General features: G+C 42.4%; 1 protein-coding gene across 1 annotated transcript in view; it reads left to right on the top strand.

Annotated features, from left to right (window-relative positions):
- The window catches only part of SH3GL2 (SH3 domain containing GRB2 like 2, endophilin A1), a gene marked incomplete at both ends in the record, with an annotated part of 198,299 nt that overhangs the window by 135,713 nt on the left and 45,204 nt on the right, over positions 1 to 17,382 (top strand). The window contains 2 exons of the mRNA XM_079706501.1: positions 2,442 to 2,510; positions 13,478 to 13,550. Coding sequence (XP_079562627.1) covers positions 2,442 to 2,510; positions 13,478 to 13,550 — 142 coding nt within the window. The remainder of the gene's footprint in view (positions 1 to 2,441; positions 2,511 to 13,477; positions 13,551 to 17,382) is intronic.

Raw genomic sequence — 17,382 nt, 5'->3', positions numbered from 1 at the left:
GAACTGAGACAGTTGAGTCGGGGTTGTGTAGCTTATATTTCTTTATTGTGCAGGAGTTCAGCAAGATTAGAGTTTCCCAGCCCAAATTTAACAGAAACCCACATACTTCAAGAGTAAGACACAAGAGGGGCTTAAGTATGAGCTAAAACTGCCATCACTGAGCAAAGTGAAAGGGAGGGAATCAGTGGAAAAATCATAGTAAAATTTGTTTGGTGATAGGGAAAATTCGATATTAATAACCTTTAAGTCCCCTTCTATTCCTCATTTTCTATAACTTAAACCTCAACATGCAGGTTAAGTTACTGGCACTTGGAATTCCACTAGGAGGTTCTAAACTGAATTCTAAGGCCTTCCCCTCCCCATTTCTGGGTTGGTAAACATCTTTAAGAAAGTAGGTAAAGAAGCTGACTTATGGGCCAGATCACAGTTGATACAGGCTTTTCAGATTTGTTGATAGTGATGCTACGCCAAACCTGGATCTGTGCAGACTGTTGAAATAGTTGATAGCCATCATCACCTAGGATACAGGTTAAGTGAAAGTGGTGATGTCAAGGACCGAAGGTTAAAGCAGTGAATCTAACTCTGGCCATCTGGCCCTTTGAATCTAAAGGAACTTCAGGCAGAAATGGCCAGCACCACGGACAGCTCTTCAGTGCTGTGGTGCAAATGCAAAGCCACCTAGGGTTTACTTGGGAAAATTGCCTTCCAGGTCCTGGTTCCACCTCTTCCTAGCTAAAGATCCCTACCATGGACAGGCAGTTTAATTTATGCAAGCCTCAGTCTTCTCATCTGCAACATAGGAATAAGATCTGCTCTACATAGTTCTTACGGTATGCATACTGGATGATAAATTACAAGTGAAAGTGCCAGTTATACAAATTAAAGATGTGAATATTGTTTTTACTAACATTTCATTTTTAATCATTGACCTTTATCTGCCTAACATTGTATTATGTTAATGAAAATTGCTAGGTTCTTCTCAAGGTATGAAACAACAGTTAAATAAACTGATGGGAAAGACCAGGGTATTTAATCAGATATACAATTTACTGGTAAGAGAACGGAACTAGGATATATTGCGTGTCTTGTAGGTTCACGCACCGGTTTTTATATTTACTATGCCATTTATTTTCATAACAACTCTGTGTACCATGGCAGTCCATTCCATGTCCTTCCATCATAGCATATTCCTTCTGTTAGTGCTGCTGAGGTGAAATCTGGGCCAGAGTGGTGATAGAATTCAGACTCTTGGTTTTCCCAAGAGTGATCTCTTCTAAAGGTTTTCCTGATGGCAGAATGCAGGAGTTAAAGAAAGAGAGTGTAAGGACTATACCTCAGCCCCCTATAAGGGGATATCAGAGCTTCCACGGCCAGAAAGATGGAGCCATGTATCCCAGGACCCTTTTAGAAGGAGGTAACCCAAGCTCACTTGAATGACCCAAGTTGTTACTGAGGTTGCTGCAGGTCTGGCCATGGTGGGGATCCTCTGCAAAGACCCTCAACACAGTGGCTATTAAAGGAAATGAAAAATTATACTTCAGTATCTGTGTGTGATAACTTTATGTAGCACAGTGACATCTTAGTAAAAAGCATCTAACTACCTTTACAGTTATTTTAAGAGGAATGAAATTCTGGTGTCATTAGCATTTAATATTTCCTGTCTTTGATGAAATTAAAGTATCTTCCTTGTGATCCCTTCATAATTTTTATTAGACTTAATCTGAGTCTTTATTTCAAAACAGAATAGAATATCTAATCTTTTAATGAACATGAATTCTACATGTGGAAAATGACCACTGGCATATGTAAATTGATGAAAATAAAATGTATGATAGTGGGAATTGATTGGGTAGCAAAGAAGTATCCTCAGCATCTTTCCACATAGTTTATCTTATGTATATAAGGATGTAGACAGCTACAGGGAGATTTATAAGACTACTATTTAAGTCCTTTTACCTGAAGATCAGCTAGGCTGATATTTTTCATACCAATTTGATAGATGCTTGTGATTATCTGTTCAACAGCCCATTGAGGAATAGGTTGAAGATGTAGCAATTTTCTACCTAGGTAGCATTTTAGATCCATTATCAGAGGGAAATGATTATTGTATGATGCTATTGTCCCTTGGAACTTTCAAAATGAAAACGTTAGTGATTTGATAGTTGTGTGATGATTTATATAATAGAAAGAGCACTAGGGTTGAAATCAGAAGATATAAGTTTGAATTCTTGCTTCAGTACCTACCAGATGCATGGATTTTGGTAAGTTGTTCATATCCGCTGAGCCAAAGCTGTCTCCTATGAAAATGGGACAGCCCACCTACATCAGAGAATAGTTATGAGATTGTATTAGATTATGTTTGTCAAAGTGCTTAAAACTTGTGACACATATTTTTAAAAGAAAATGTATTTATAATTCCTTTTTGGGGTTATTTTCTACAGAAAGTGAGTGAAAAGGTTGGAGGAGCTGAAGGAACCAAGCTAGATGATGACTTCAAAGAGATGGAAAGGGTGAGTCTTCATCACTCAGAGTTCCCTTGACATAAATTGCCCAGCATACTAAGCGGAGAAGAGAGAAAGGAAAGGGGAAACCATTCTCCACTGGTACCTGAGAATACATTTTGTTATTCTTAAAAGTACTCTCCTTTTAGTGTATATTTTAAAACAGAAAACGTAAAGTATCTGTTTTTTTTACTATCCTAAGAACAAAGCCTTCATGAAGGTGAAATGTCATAATGGATTTTATCATTACTTTTCCAAATAGGGGCAACATGGAACTTGTGTTTGAATTGCGCTGGGGTGGGATGAAAAGAGGAGAAGGTGGGGAATGATGTACCAAATGTTTTGGGGAGAGTTTGAGTCACTTTCTAGCTTTCGAGAACTTTCCTGAGGGGACTGTGCCAGCCAGAGGCAGCATGTGTAGTGAACACAGTGGTGAGCCAGTCTGACCTTGGCCTGAGCTCCACTTCTACTGCCTGTTGCACAAGTCAGCATATTGCTCTGAGCTTCTATATTTTCATAAATGTAAAAGGAGAATACAAATTCGTTCTTCAGAGACTTTTATTAAGGATTAAAAATAATATAAATCGTTTAACATTCATCCTTAAAAGATAACAGGTTCTCAGCAAGTGAGAGTGGAGGTGGTGAACAAAATAAGCCTGTTCATTTTTCTTGTGACAGATGCCGTATTTTCTCTTTTACTTTTCTTTCACTTTGAGACTGTCCATAGAAAGAGATACGTAGGCTTATGATGGAGAGTGGGTATTGTATTGTGCAATTAATTATTTTAGATTTTAAATTGTGGATGAGTAAAGGATCTGGGAATACAAACCCTGCACTTGAACAGAGAGGATGGCGAAAGCCTGTGATACCCAGAAACCACATTTTTACTTTCTGCCCTGTCTTTTTCAGTTTTTCTTCTGAAGAGTTCATTGATGAATACAACAAATTCTTGTTTTGTACCTCCTCTGAGACAGGCACGTAGGATATAGTAGTGAACAGGATAGATAAGATTCCTGACTGCATTAAATTCATAATCTAGTGGGGAAGACAGACTTTGGACAAATACTGACCAGTGTGGCAAGGGTAGTGAAACATGGCACTAGAGAAGCTTGGAACAGAGGAAACTCACCCACATAGGTTGGTCAGGGAAGACTTTCCTGATATTTAAGTGAGGATATAAAGGATGAGTAAGAGTTAGCAGAGCCTAGTGCGTTTCTAGTAAAGGAAACAGCAAGCAAGAGAGAACTGGACAGGGACTTCTGTGGTGGTCCAGTGGCTGAGACTCCGTGCTCCCAATGCAGGAGGCCCAGGTTCAATCCCTGGTCAGGGAACTAGATCCCATGTGCTGCCGCTAAAGATCCCGATGCCACAACTAAAAGATCCTGCAAGCTACAACTAAAGATCCCACATGCTACAATGAAGACCCAGTGCAGCCAAATAAATAAATAAATATTAAAAAAAAAAAAAAGAGAAAGAGAGAGAGAACTGGACACATTTGAGTTCCTGAATAAAAGATGAGTTGCTGAGAGACAGGAGTCTTGTGAAATGAGACTGTTTAGTGTTTACCTAGCTGGTATTTCTGGCTCAGTTCTTGAGACGGACCTCACTGATAGAATAGGGAGCCTCACTGACAGGAGATTTAATGAGTCTCCAGAACCCGACACACCTGCTCAGAATGACTTGGCTTTGACTCCTCTGCTCGCCATAGTCCCCATAGTTCCACACCCCTCTTTATGAGCAGCCCTGTGGGTCTGTTCATTTGCACCAATCTCTGTCTACACCCAGTCTTCCTTTGTCCCCCTTATCCTTTGACGTCTCCCTCCCATCCCCACCCTGGAGGGAGTGTATAATATTCCACGTGGCCAGTGCCCTGTCATTAATGACAGATTAAGCAGGTGTTTAGGAATTTAGGACTAAGGAATCAGAATTTGAGTCCTGCTTTCAGCCTCTGCCAGGACACAAGGTAATAAGCTTGGTAGCCCACTGCCTAAACTGAGACAAACTAACTTTCTATTTCTTTTTTTTTTTTTTTTTTGTGGTACGCGGGCCTCTCACTGCTGTGCCCTCTCCCGTTGCGGAGCACAGGCTCCGGATGCACAGGCTCAGCGGCCATGGCTCACGGGCCCAGCCGCTCCGCGGCATGTGGGATCTTCCCGGACCGGGGCACGAACCCGTGTCCCCTGCATCGGCAGGCGGACTCTCAACCACTGTGCCACCAGGGAAGCCCTAACTTTCTGTTTCTTAAATGAGATTAAAAAGAATAAGAAATTTGGAGAACAGTGTTTATAACTGAACAACTAATTAAGCCTTTGAATCCATGCCAGTCTTGCAAAGTAATTGAAATAAAAGAGGATCTTACAAATATTTTACTTCAGGCAAAGACCCACAGATGCCCCTCTGAGTCTGTTGGTAAGGTTTATTTCTCCTGTTTCCTAGAAAATAATGAGTTTCTGAAGCTTTTATTTCAAAATCTAGATATTACCGTAATAAGGTTTTGCTGGTTGAAGAACACACTTGTGGTTTTGTATTTGGGTTTATAACTAAGCAGACTGAGAGATTTAGATTTTAGTGAGGTGTGGAAATTGTTTTTTCCGCTTCATACCACACATCTTTTGCCTTATTTCTACTCATGTTAAATTCACATTAAAGGTAGAGGTTTCTGTGGTAATTGGAAAGCACATGCTTTAGATTTAGACTCCAAATCTGTTCTGTTTACGTGTTTATTACACACACAAACATTTTAGCTCAGTGTTCCCAAACCTGCAGAAGAATCACCTTTCCATGGTCAATTTCCTGTTCATCAAGCATTTAGAGCAGAGAGACCTTTGTTCACTGTGTTCTCAGAGGTGCAGTGAGACAACAAAATGAGATAAATTAGAGGTTTGCGTCACGCAGCACTACTGGGAGAGAGAAGTGCGTATTCCTAGAGATTGTTTCCGTCATCAGCCACCGCATCCACTCTCCTGCTGAGATACAGTAAAATTACCATGTGCGTCTCTTAGCCCTTGTAGCCTTCCCGTCCCGGAGCTGACTGGGTGGACTCTTTCCCGCTGTGTTGTCGCTGCAGGAACCCTGCCTGTAACCATTTCTGTCCTCCTCCTAAGTGCCTGCATGGAATTGTTTCTTTGTTCATTTTAAATGGTATTTGTTGCTTACAAGCTTCCTCAAACACAGACTAAATTTCTTACCATGGTACAGACATTGTGTGGATTTTTTTCTTTGAAAAGCTGCAGATTTTTTTGTCAAGAGGAAGCACTAGAATTTGAGGGACCTCTGGTTTCTTCGAAATTTACATCAGTTGCTGCAGTGATTGTGTTTGTGTGTGTGTGTGTGTGTGTGTGTGTGTGTGGTTATGTTCATTAATTCACATGGAATATCTGTAAATGTGTCCATGTGGCAGGCATCCTGCTGGGCACCAGGAATACAAAGATGATTAAGGTACAGTTCCTGCCTTCAGGAGCTTCCAGTTTTGATGGAAGAAATAGAAACATAAATTAGTGTCTTATGGGACATGGTGCTTGATGCCTTGGGAAGTATTTTCATGGAAGACCTAACTCAGGTTGGGTAGATGAGTGGAGGCTTCCTAGAAGAAAGGGCACCTGAGCTAAATCCTGAAATTTTCTCTTGTTTCTGTGTATATGAGTAATGTAGAAAGAAGTCCAAGCCAAGGGGTACAGTGTCTCTTTTAGCAGCCTGAAAAGTATCATGGGAAATCCCTGCTGTTGAAACCAGGAGTCCTCAAGTTGAAAGCATGGCTATAGACCATTTTTATGAGAATGGAATTTTTCTGAAGGGGCAGCCTCAAGTTTTCAGGCAAGCAGATGTTGAAAGAATGGAAAGATTGTCATCCCTTATATGAGTGAGAGAATGTATTGTTTGCAGGGCAGCCTGTGGGGGAAGCGCTATAGGAGAATGTCCATGGTCATTATCTCCATATACTTAACCAGTCATTGGGTGGAGAGGAGCTAGATCCTTCTGTTTAAGCCCAAGTGGTAGGCTAGAATTAATGAGTAGAAGCTATGGGGAGATAGATTCAGACTCAACATAAGAAGAATTTTTTGTTGTCGGAGCTTTTTAAATAAAAAAGAGCCTTGGGGATTACTGAATTCTCCATCACTGCCCATGTTTAAAGAGAGGCTAAACCCACGGTTCCCACATTCTGTGTGAAGCACAATAGTAGTCATCTCCTTCAAGTTTTGTGGCAAGTAATTGGTTACTAATGTCATTTTTAATCATGTCAGTCTCACTTGGATTCTAGTGATCTATCCCAAATGGGAGAGAAAGGAGTAAAGTCCCAGCCAGCATGCTCAGAGTTTCACATATCCCTGAGTGCACCGTGGGCACCTGTCATATACGTGAATGTCTTCTTCATGGGTGTGGTGGTAAAAGAGAAGGTGTGGGGGCTTCCCTGGTGGCGCAGTGGTTGAGAGTCCGCCTGCTCAATGCAGGGGACATGGCTTCGTGCCCCAGTCCGGGAAGATCCCACATGCCGTGGAGCAGCTGGGCCCGTGAGCCATGGCTGCTGAGCCTGCGCGTCCGGAGCCTGTGCTCCGCATCGGGAGAGGCCACAGCGGTGAGAGGCCCGTGTGCCGCAAAAAAAAAAAAAAAAAGAGAGAAGGTGTGGATTACTGTACTGAGACACTCACTTGCTGGTGTGGAACTGTAGGATGGGTGGGAGCCCCAAATAAGATGAGCTTTAAAGACATTTTTCTGCTTATCCTGAAATTTAGTGAAGACTAGCTGCTTCTCAGTTACGTGTTTGCAGCATGTTTCCAAGCCAATGTTCATTAAGGGTAAATGCCTAAGAAGATTAACAAAAAAATACATTGGGGCAATCTCAGCCTAATGTGTTGTTTATTTTTGTTTTCAACACACAGTTCATTAATCAGGCTTTCCAAATACATAAGGTAACTGCTGTAAAGTAGAGCAATCTGGGGACAGGTACATTAATTCTTCCATATCAGTAGGGGACTATTAAAACATCCCCTTATTGGACCAGCCTGTATTTCACTGCCAGACAGACTTTCCCAGGATACTGTTTTCATCATGTCTCTGTGATTTGTTTAGTAAGGTGTTCTCCTTCAGGTCCTGTCCTTTAAGTGGGTGTGCATTCATTCTTAATAGATACATTTTCTTAATTTCAGTGACAGAAAAATTAAGAATTTGAAAGATTTTCATGTTTCATATGACATTTTAACATCTTTTTGGCGTAACCACTGTAAGTTAGCCTGTGTCTAACTGGGTGCTTAATTCATCTATTTAGTATTGATCACTAAACCCACAAGCTGTCTGTGCTCCATTTTAAGATGTCCATTTAATTTTTCTTAAACTCTGCTACTGTGTCCCTGTGACAGCATCTGGTATAATGCAGTGTCTGATGATGTGAAGTCATATCTTTCAGTCCGTTTGTTAGTTCACAAAGAATTCTGTGTTTGTCACCTGTGCTGCCACCTGTGTTCAGGAAACAGTGACTGCTCCTTTTCCAATGGGGAAGGGTAATGTTCAGATGCCTCAAAACAGTAGCCCCATTCTAGTCAATCTGGTGCCTTTCGGTTCTCTTGTATCTTGTCTCTAAAGACTGAGGCAGCTGGTGAAATGATGGGCATCCGTAGATTCAGCGTGGCGTGCCTTTGTGAAAGTAGAACCTTAGCACAGGGAGCAGCAAACTTTTTCTGTAAATATATTAGGCTTTGTGGGCCAGAGGGCGTCTGTGGTCTGTGTTGCAGCTCCTCACCTCTGCTATTGAAGAGCAAAAGCAAGCATCGGTGGTATTTGAATGAAGGAGCATGGCTGTGTTCCAATAAAATTTACCCAAGGACACTGAAATTTGCATTTTGTATAGTTATTATGTGCAACAAAAGTCTTCTTCTTTTGAATTGTTCCAACTGTTTAAAAATCTAACAACGGGGGCTTCCCTGGTAGCACAGTGGTTAAGAATCCGCCTGCCAATGCAGGGGACACGGGTTCGAGCCCTGGTCCGGAGAGATCCCACATGCCGCGGAGCAACTAAGCCCGTGCGCCACAACTACTGAGCCTGTGCTCTAGAGCCCATGAGCCACAACTATTGAGCCCAAGTGCTGCAGCTACTGAAGTCTTGCACCTAGAGCCCGTGCTGCGCAACAAGAGAAGCCACTGCAACAAAGAGTAGCCCCTGCTCGCCGCAACTAGAGAAAGCCCGCACAGCAACGAAGACCCAGCGCAGCCAAAAATAAATAAATATTTTTTTTAAAAAAGGAAAAAACCTAACAACAGGCAGTGGCCCAGATTTGGCCCACCGGCCATGGTTTGCCAACCCTTGACTTAGCATGAAGAAGGGAAATGTTATAGTGAGTAAAGCGGGTTGAGAGAGCTGTTTCTCTCCCTACTCATAGTTGTAAATTACAAGACTGGATAGTGGAGGAAGAAACTGCTAATGTATTGAGAGTTGCTAAAATCTTGCTAATGAGAAAATTGAATTGAAAAGACCAGAGGAATATGTGCCTATGCTTTTACTTTGAGGAAAAAAACCCAGAACTTATTTCATACAGATAAGTTTTTATATCCTGCAAACATGCCTGTATCTTATATAGTTAGCTTCACCTCCTCTAAACAGCCTTCCCTAATGACTCCGTGCCCCAATCCAGACAAGGGTAGTTGAAGAAACAGAGGCTCAGGTGCTCACAAAAATGGAAGTTGCCCTTTGGGACACATTAAAACTTGTTTTCAAGCAGTAGGAAAATTTGAGCATTAAGGAAATCATTAGCTACATGTCATAAGTTCAGAATTAAGCCGTGCTGTTCTCAAATGGGAATAAGCTCTTGCCAGTTATAATAAATTATTTAAGTGGAAATCTTCTTAGTTCATGGTAGTTATACTAGGCCTGTTAATAAGAGGGTATATGGTTGGACATTGACAGTTGTGGTGTATAAATAGTATTCCTAGCAAGAGCCTGACAAGGAGCGTTTAAGGGTCTCACAGGGTGATGGCCTCACCTTGTCCATGGCTGACACAGTATAGTTTTGTTTAGCAAAAAGAGTTCTGGACAAAAAGAGCACAGAGATGGAGAGAAGTTGGACGTTGGTCAGCCTCCTACTGGCTGAAGTCAATGGGCGATCCAATTCCTCCAGCATTCTTCCTTGGAAACCGTGTCTGACCCATGACCTTTGGAACTATATTTCTTCCCATGATAGTTGCTTGGGTTGTGTGACCTCAGAGAATTCATTTCCCTTCTCCAGGTTCAGACTGGCATATTTAAAAAATCAAGGCTTTGGACTGGATGCTCTAGTGGCCTTGTTCTCTTATGCTTATTAACTCTGTCAAGTGTAAAATCAGGAGTAAGATCCTAGTAAATGAATTTGCTAGTAGCTCTTGCCTGTTTGGTGTATGTCCTGAAAATGCATTCCGCAAATTATTATATTGGATAAAGTTGTTTTCAGAGGTGGATTGCAAGTGAAGGTTATTTTATGTTCTGATCACAAGGGTTTAGCTAGAAATTTCTCTAGATTGATATCTAGATCAGGTACCTGAAAGTGTTGAAGGAATCTGCCTCAGTGGGCACAAGATCTGGGGTTGTATGGACTCTTCCCTGGGAGTCTTTGGCCAAACCATGGGGGACACTGAGTAGTTTTTATTCTCATTCTTCTTCTAAGGTTGAATCCCACTTTGGGGACCAAATGCAATGCTCTAATGTTGTTGTCTCCAGTGTCTCTGTGCCTCCCCCAAGACCACTGGCTTTAGCCAAGCTAATAGCTTCTATTTATAGAGACTGAGTACTTGGGCGGCCTATTTACAGAGCCCAGAAGGGAAAGGGGGTTTCATTTCGCAAATGAGAACCACTCTTCATGCTTTCCTTGCTGCCTTGCCCATGGACCACTCCAGATATACACTACTGGCACCCAGCCTCTGTAGAGAAGCCAGTGTAACTGAGGGCATGTGGTCAAACAACTTAGCCTGGGACAACCTCCCTTTTGCAGAGGCCCAGGGTAGAATAGTTCTTGTGAATGAGTTTCTGTAGACTTTGAGGACTTTCAAAACAAAACCAGAAGGTGAACTGGAAGGTGCTTTCCTCCTGGTCCTGTGTGGTTGGCCTCTGCCAGGTCTCCAGCTCCATCTAGTAGATGGTACAGTGAGCTTTGCAGCTCTGACTTGGTTTCTCTCTTCAGGTCAGGAGATGTCCCTGTTGCCTTTTTGTGCTTTCAAGAAGTATTGGGTGGTAGTTAACAACACATACGCTGGAGCCGGGATTGGGCAAGTTTCTTAACCTCTGTGTATCTATTTCATAAGGCTTCTGAGGATTTAGTATGTAAAGCTATTTAAAGCCCTTGGAACAATTTCTGACAAATATAAAACAGTTTATGATGATGGTGGTCATGATTAGGATGCACTAATTTTCAGAGGGTAGAGATGGGGGAAAGTTAGAAATTGGTTAGCTTCCTCATGTCAGATGAGTTCAGAATACCAAGTGGTCACTGGCCAATTCAGTTCATCTGGCACTCTCCCTTAGAAACTTTGACATTTGGAACTACTTTTCTTCCAGTCATAGCCACATAGGACATTTGGATACATTTGACATTGAATGCTTTAAGCCCTGTCATATAGTCAGCAGAAGATCTGTGTTTTTGTCCTATCACACATGTAACCTGGACTTTGAGCCTGTTTTTTTTTGCACACACCCTTTGACTTCATTTCCATTACATTGAGTGCATAGTGGTTGGTTGGCATGTTGGTAAAACTTCCAGGACCTCCGTGTATGGCCACACAAGTTCTGCACTGTAAAACTCTGGGGGACCACTATTTATTGCAGAACTAAATACTACTTAGCCACATACTCAAATCTAAGCTGTATTAAAAACTCAAGTTAACCAAAAGAATGTGGTACAGGGTTCACATGTGGGCAGGCATCTCTTAAATAAGAACGCTTTTTAAGGTAATTTTATACCATGATGACCTCATAAGAAAAAATGTTTCCTCTATTAATCACAGTAGTAGCAAGCTCTTTACACACAGAGTATCTGACTGCCATGGAAGGGGAGATGATTAAGTATTGAAAAACAAAGCTGAAAGATAAAATCTTCTGGTTATGGTTTGGTTTCTGATTATGAAGGAGAAGAAGGCTTACACAGACATAGAAAACAAATACATGGATACCAAGGGGGAAAGGGGTGGGGTGGGAGGAATTGGGAACTGGGATTGACACATATACAGTACTGATGCTATGTATAAAATAGACAACTGATGGGCACATACTGAATAGCACAGGGAACTCTACCTAATAATGCACTGTGGTAACCTAAGTGGGAGGCAAGTCCAAAAGGGAGAGGATATCTATATGTGTATGGCTGATTCTTTTGTTGTGCAGTGGAGGCTAGCACAACATTGTAAAGCAACCATATTCCAATAAAAATTAATTAAAAAAAAAAGAAAGAGAAGGAGGCTTACCCCATCCATAAAAGGTTGATTTTGTATGTAGGTGCAGTAGGTTACAGAAAAATTGGAATTGAGGGAGGAGCCCTTGAACTCTAAAGAAAACAACGAAGTCTCCTTGAACTTAATTGAGATCTGATATTCTGCCATCAAAAATTAATTCCCTTCATTCATACTTATGTATTCCATGTACATACCTTGGATAGGAGGATGCACTAATTTTCAGTATTCATTTACCCTGCAGAGTGAATGAATGGACCACACGTGTTGATAAGAAAAGGATTTCATGGGGGAATGTAGAGAGGACCTCATTGCACGGCCTCTTCATGTGGTAAAAAGGCTGCAACAGAGAGAGGACATGGTGACTTGCTGAGTTCAAATACTGACCATTCAGAATTTTGCAAGGATAGACTCTAGGACCAAGGTTTTAATTTAGAGTTAACCAAAAGTTCAAGAACTGATTAGAAGTGTTTGCTCAAGATTTTTATGTACTTGGGGTGTTCTCAGAAGTTAAATTAAAACTTTCCCTCTCTTACTTGAACAAACAGAGTCGATGTTGCATGTTTCTTTCTTTAGAACAGTGAAACATGCCACAATGCCTGGCTCTCTGTAGACATCCAGTAAATGCCTCTGGGGCAAAATATGTTTCATAGCTGCACCTTTTTAAAAAAATTTTTGCTTATTTTATGCTGAATTTATTCCTGAGTCATGTATTTTTGTTTCTTCAGTTTCTTTTGGGACATCTTCTTCTTCTGTGCAACCTCCTCTTCAGGTTTAGGTATAATTTGCTCTTTTTCAATAGGGATCATCTTAGTGTGGCAGAGAGGGCTCAGGTAGGGGTTAATCTGTCCATGAGCTCTGTAAGTCCAGGGCCCATCTCGGATTCTGTTCACCTGGATGTGCTCGATGCCAGAGACGCTACATCAAAACACTTAAGTGTAACTTTACTCTCCGCATTTTTAAGCATGTGTGGCAAAAAATTCACTCTTTCTTGGGTCATGGACCCTCTGTCCAGCCCCACTCTTTGATCTGGATGGATACGCCAGCCAACTCCAACATTGTAATGATGTAATGTAATGTAATAGCATGCATTGCTTCTGTAAAGTGACATCTTTCAGAGACTTGGTGGCTTTTTGGATATGCATACCCTCTATGGCCTGGCCAGCTTCATGGGTGTTCCTAAAGTGAACGTGAAGATTTGAACCTCTTGATTTTCAAGATTTTGTGGGGTTTTCTGTGTCAAGTGAACCATTCTCAGAGACCACATCAGGCAACTTCCAGTGAGAGGAAGCTATATCCACCTTATTTTACCAGGAGATAAGGAAGTATATTTTGAAACACATTTTAGGAAATTAGTAGGTTCCTTTTTGGGTAAATGGGCTTTCCAAGTCTTGATGGAACACAGCTGAATGCAAAGCCAGTGTTACTTCTGGCAGCTCTGTGAGCCCCTCATCTTCCACCGCAGGACTTCTTGCTAGGTTGTACGACCAGTGGTTGTATATATACTCAGGCAAAAACTACGTTTCTAAAGCTAATAATTTGCATCATTTAGAATATTTATTTTCTCATTTCAGAAAGTGGATGTCACCAGCAGGGCTGTAATGGAAATAATGACTAAAACAATTGAGTACCTTCAACCCAATCCAGGTAAGGGCTTGTTTTATACTTGCAGGGGTATCCCTCCAGGTAACTTTTTGGTTCTCTTTGGTAGGCAGGCTAGGTTTGGTGTCCTTCTGCTTGCTCTGTCCTCCCTTCTGGAAGTTCAGTGGCTTCAGGTGGAGCATTTTGACTAGGAAGGGAGGACTTTTTAGGTTCACACTGAAGTAACTGGAGGCTTCTGTGATATTTTATCTGGCTGTAGTGTAATTAACAAACAGCACTGTGTGGACAGCGTGGGTGACACATGATGTCAGGGTAGCTGCAAGCTGTTATTAACTGAACACTAATTTGAAAGAGATTGTAAGAAAGAAAATTGGGAGAATTTTCAGATAAAACATAGTAATTCACCAAAGGTTTGAAAAAGTAGGAAGTTGAACGGTTTTTGTGAAATACAGAGGGTTTCTGTCCATACGCATCACTGAAGTCTTTGGAGGGTTGTTCTTTGTTCTGATTTTTCTCCAAGCACATCACAGATCAGCACTTGTTCTTGCTAACCTGTTACACTCTTAAAAGAAGGGAGTTATAATAGAGCTGTACCTTGAAAAGAGAACCAGGCAGCAGTGGGGGGATCGTGAAGAGCACAAGATGTAACAGAGCAAAGCAGCTGATACTCTAGACCTCCTCAGCACTCTTCCTGAGTAGCAGTTCCTAACTGCAGAGTATAGAAACTTGAAGCAAGGTTGAATATATTTAAGTAAAACGTATGAATATTGGGAAAACTGCGTATCTTGAGACCAGTTTCTTTGGGAGTTTCAGGCTGAGGTTCCTGTGTCTTTGGTGGTCCTAGGGGAGATGGTTCAGGCACTGTGTCAGCCCCACTGTGTTTGGATTCTGAGCATTAATGGGTGAGAGATAAGAAAAGGAAATACGTGGGATAAGAGGAGGCAGACAAGCACAGTCGGTGCTGACCAGCTCCCTACTGCCTTCTGCTGCTGGCTGCAGCTCTTGCTCAGCCCAAACTGTGGGAATAACATTCTCAGTTTTTTAAAAAAAAACTGCCTCAGAGATGGGATTATGTGAGGACGGAAAATATTGAAGTAAGTGATAAGCCATAGGAACCAGGCATTTAACTGATAGTAGACCAAATTGTTGGCAAATTAGGCAACGAATAGCAAAAATGAAGTTTCCAATTTTTGCTTGCAGCCTTCTTCATGACCTCTGTATTCCACAGAGATTCAAGGATCTCTTATCTAAGAGGTCTTCACCTGTTCCTAAGTATTTAAACAACTGTGATAGGTCAGTTTTGAAAAGAGAACTGCTCGCCCCAAGTCTCACGGTAAGAAGTCATTGTTTAGGGAAGGATGTTTTTGTCTTTGTCTTTGAGTAGAACCTTGAAGTGCTCCCTCATTTCCTGGGATTTACACATGAATGAGGGCTAGGATTACTTAGCCCTGCTGTTGTAGGGCTAATATATTTTTTTTAACAACTTTATTGGAGTATAATTTCTTTACAATGTTGTGTTAGTTTCTGCTGTATAACAAAGTGAATCAGCTATACAAATACATATATCCCCATATCCCTTCCCTCTTGCGTCTCCCTCCCACCCTCCCTATCCCACCCCTCTAGGTGGTCACAAAGCACCGAGCTGATCTCCCTGTGCTATGCGGCTGCTTCCCACTAGCTATCTGCAAAGCAGAGAGATTTTGGCACAGAGGATCGGTGCCCTCAGGCACACACCAGCCCGAGAGGCTTGTCTGCTCGCCGCCGGGGCGGGCGGGGCTGGGAGCTGAGGCTCGGGTATCGGCTTTCAGTCGGAGCGCAGGGAGAGGACTGGGGCTGGCGGCAGGAAGAGAGCCTGAAGGGGTTAGTGCTAGCCCGGAGGGAGTCCAAGGAAAGGGTCTGGAGCTACCGGAGAGGCAAGAGACTTTTTTCCCTTTTGTTGCCTGGTGCGCGAGGAGAGGGCATTCCCCTCCCTCCCCTCTGCCTGAGTGAGCCAGAGCCCCCGAATCAGCGGCTCCTTTAAACCCGTCCTGCCTGAGCGAAGAACGGACGCCCTCCAGCGACCTACGCGCAGAGGCGGGGCCAGGTCCAAGGCTGAGACCCGGGAGTTGTGAGAGCAGAGACAGGGAAATCTCTCTGGGCAGCCTCGGAGGCAGTGGATTAAAGCTCCACGGTCCATTTGATGTGCCCTGCGTCTGTGGAGTGTATGAATGGACAGCGAATCATCCCAAATTGAGGAAGTGGACTTTGAGGACAAGATTTAAGACTTTCCCCCCTTTTTACAACGAATTATCCCAAATTAAGGAGGTGGACTTAGCAAGATTTCAGACTTCTCGCCCTTTTCCTCTTTTTACAACGAATTATCCCAAATCGAGGAGGTGGACTTGAAGAGCAAGATTTTTGATTTTTCCCCCTGCTCTCTTTTTGTGAATGTGTATGTGTAATCTTCTGTGTAAGAGTCTCTCTGTATAGCTTTGCTTCCACCATATGTCCCAGGGTTCTATCGGTCCGTGTTTTTTTTTTCAATAATTACTTTTTAATTTTAATAACGCTACTATATTTCATACTTTATTCTATTTTACTTTACCTGCTCTTTCTTTTTTTCCTACCTTCCCTTCCTCCCTCCCTCCCTCCGCTCCTCCTTTCCTTCTTTCTTTTTCTTTCCTCCCTCCCTCCCTCCCACCCTTCTTCTTTCCACTTTCTTTTTCTTTCCTTCCTCCCTCCCTCCCTCCTGTCTTTCTTTCTTTCTTTCCTTCCTCCCTCCCTCCCTCCCTTCTTCCATTCACTCTTCCTTTTGCTTTCATTCCTCCCTCCCCCCCTCCTTTCTTTCTTTCGTCCTTCCTTCCTTCCTTTCTTCCCTTCTTCCTTTCTTTCCCTCTCTCTTTCTTTCTTCTACTAATTCTTTCTTTCTACTTTTTCTCACTGTTATTCTGAGCCGGATGGATGAAAGGCTCTTGGTGCTGCAGCCAGGAGTCAGTGCTGTGCCTCTGAAGTGGGAGAGCCAACCTCAGGACACGGGTCCACAAGAGACGTCCCAGCTCCACATAATATCAAGCAGCGAAAATCTCCCAGGGATCTCCATCTCAACACCAGCACCCAGCTTCAGTCAACGACCAGCAAGCTACAGTGCTGGTCACCCTATGCCAAGCAACTAGCAAGGCAGGAACACAACCCCACCCATTAGCAGAGAGGCTACCTAAAAACATAATAAGGCCACAGGCACCCCAAAACACACCACCAGACGTGGACCTGTCCACCAGAAAGACAAGATCGAGCCTCAACCACCAGAACACAGGCATTAGTCCCCCCCACCAGGAAGCCTACACAACCTACTGAAACAACCTTAGCCACGGGGGACAGATACCAAAAACAACGGGAACTACGAATCTGCAGCCTGCAAAAAGGAGACCCCAAACACAGTAACATAAGCAAAATGAGAAAGCAGAAAAACACACAGCAGGTGAAGGAGCAAGATAAAAACCTACCAGACCTAACAAATGAAGAGGTAATAGGCAGTCTACCTGAAAAAGAATTCAGAATAATGATAGTAAAGATGATCCAAAATCTTGGAAATAGGATAGACAAAATGCAAGAAACAGTTAACAAGGACCTAGAAGAACTAAAGATGAATCAAGCATCGATTAAAAACACAATAAATGAAATGAAAAATACTCTAGATGGGATCAATAGCAGAATAACTGAGGCAGAAGAACGGATAAGTGAGGTGGAAGATAAAATAGTGGAAATAACTGATGCAGAGCAAAATAAAGAAAAAAGAATGAAAAGAATAGAGGACAGTCTCAGAGACCTCTGGGACAACATTAAACGCACCAACATTCGAATTATAGGGGTTCCAGAAGAAGAAGAGAAAAAGAAAGGG

This window comes from Hyperoodon ampullatus, assembly GCF_949752795.1.
Source record: "Hyperoodon ampullatus genome assembly, chromosome: 6".
Taxonomy (NCBI): Eukaryota; Metazoa; Chordata; class Mammalia; order Artiodactyla; family Ziphiidae; genus Hyperoodon; species Hyperoodon ampullatus.
The sequence above is the reverse complement of the archived record's forward strand: the minus strand, read 5'-3'. Positions and strand labels throughout refer to the sequence as shown.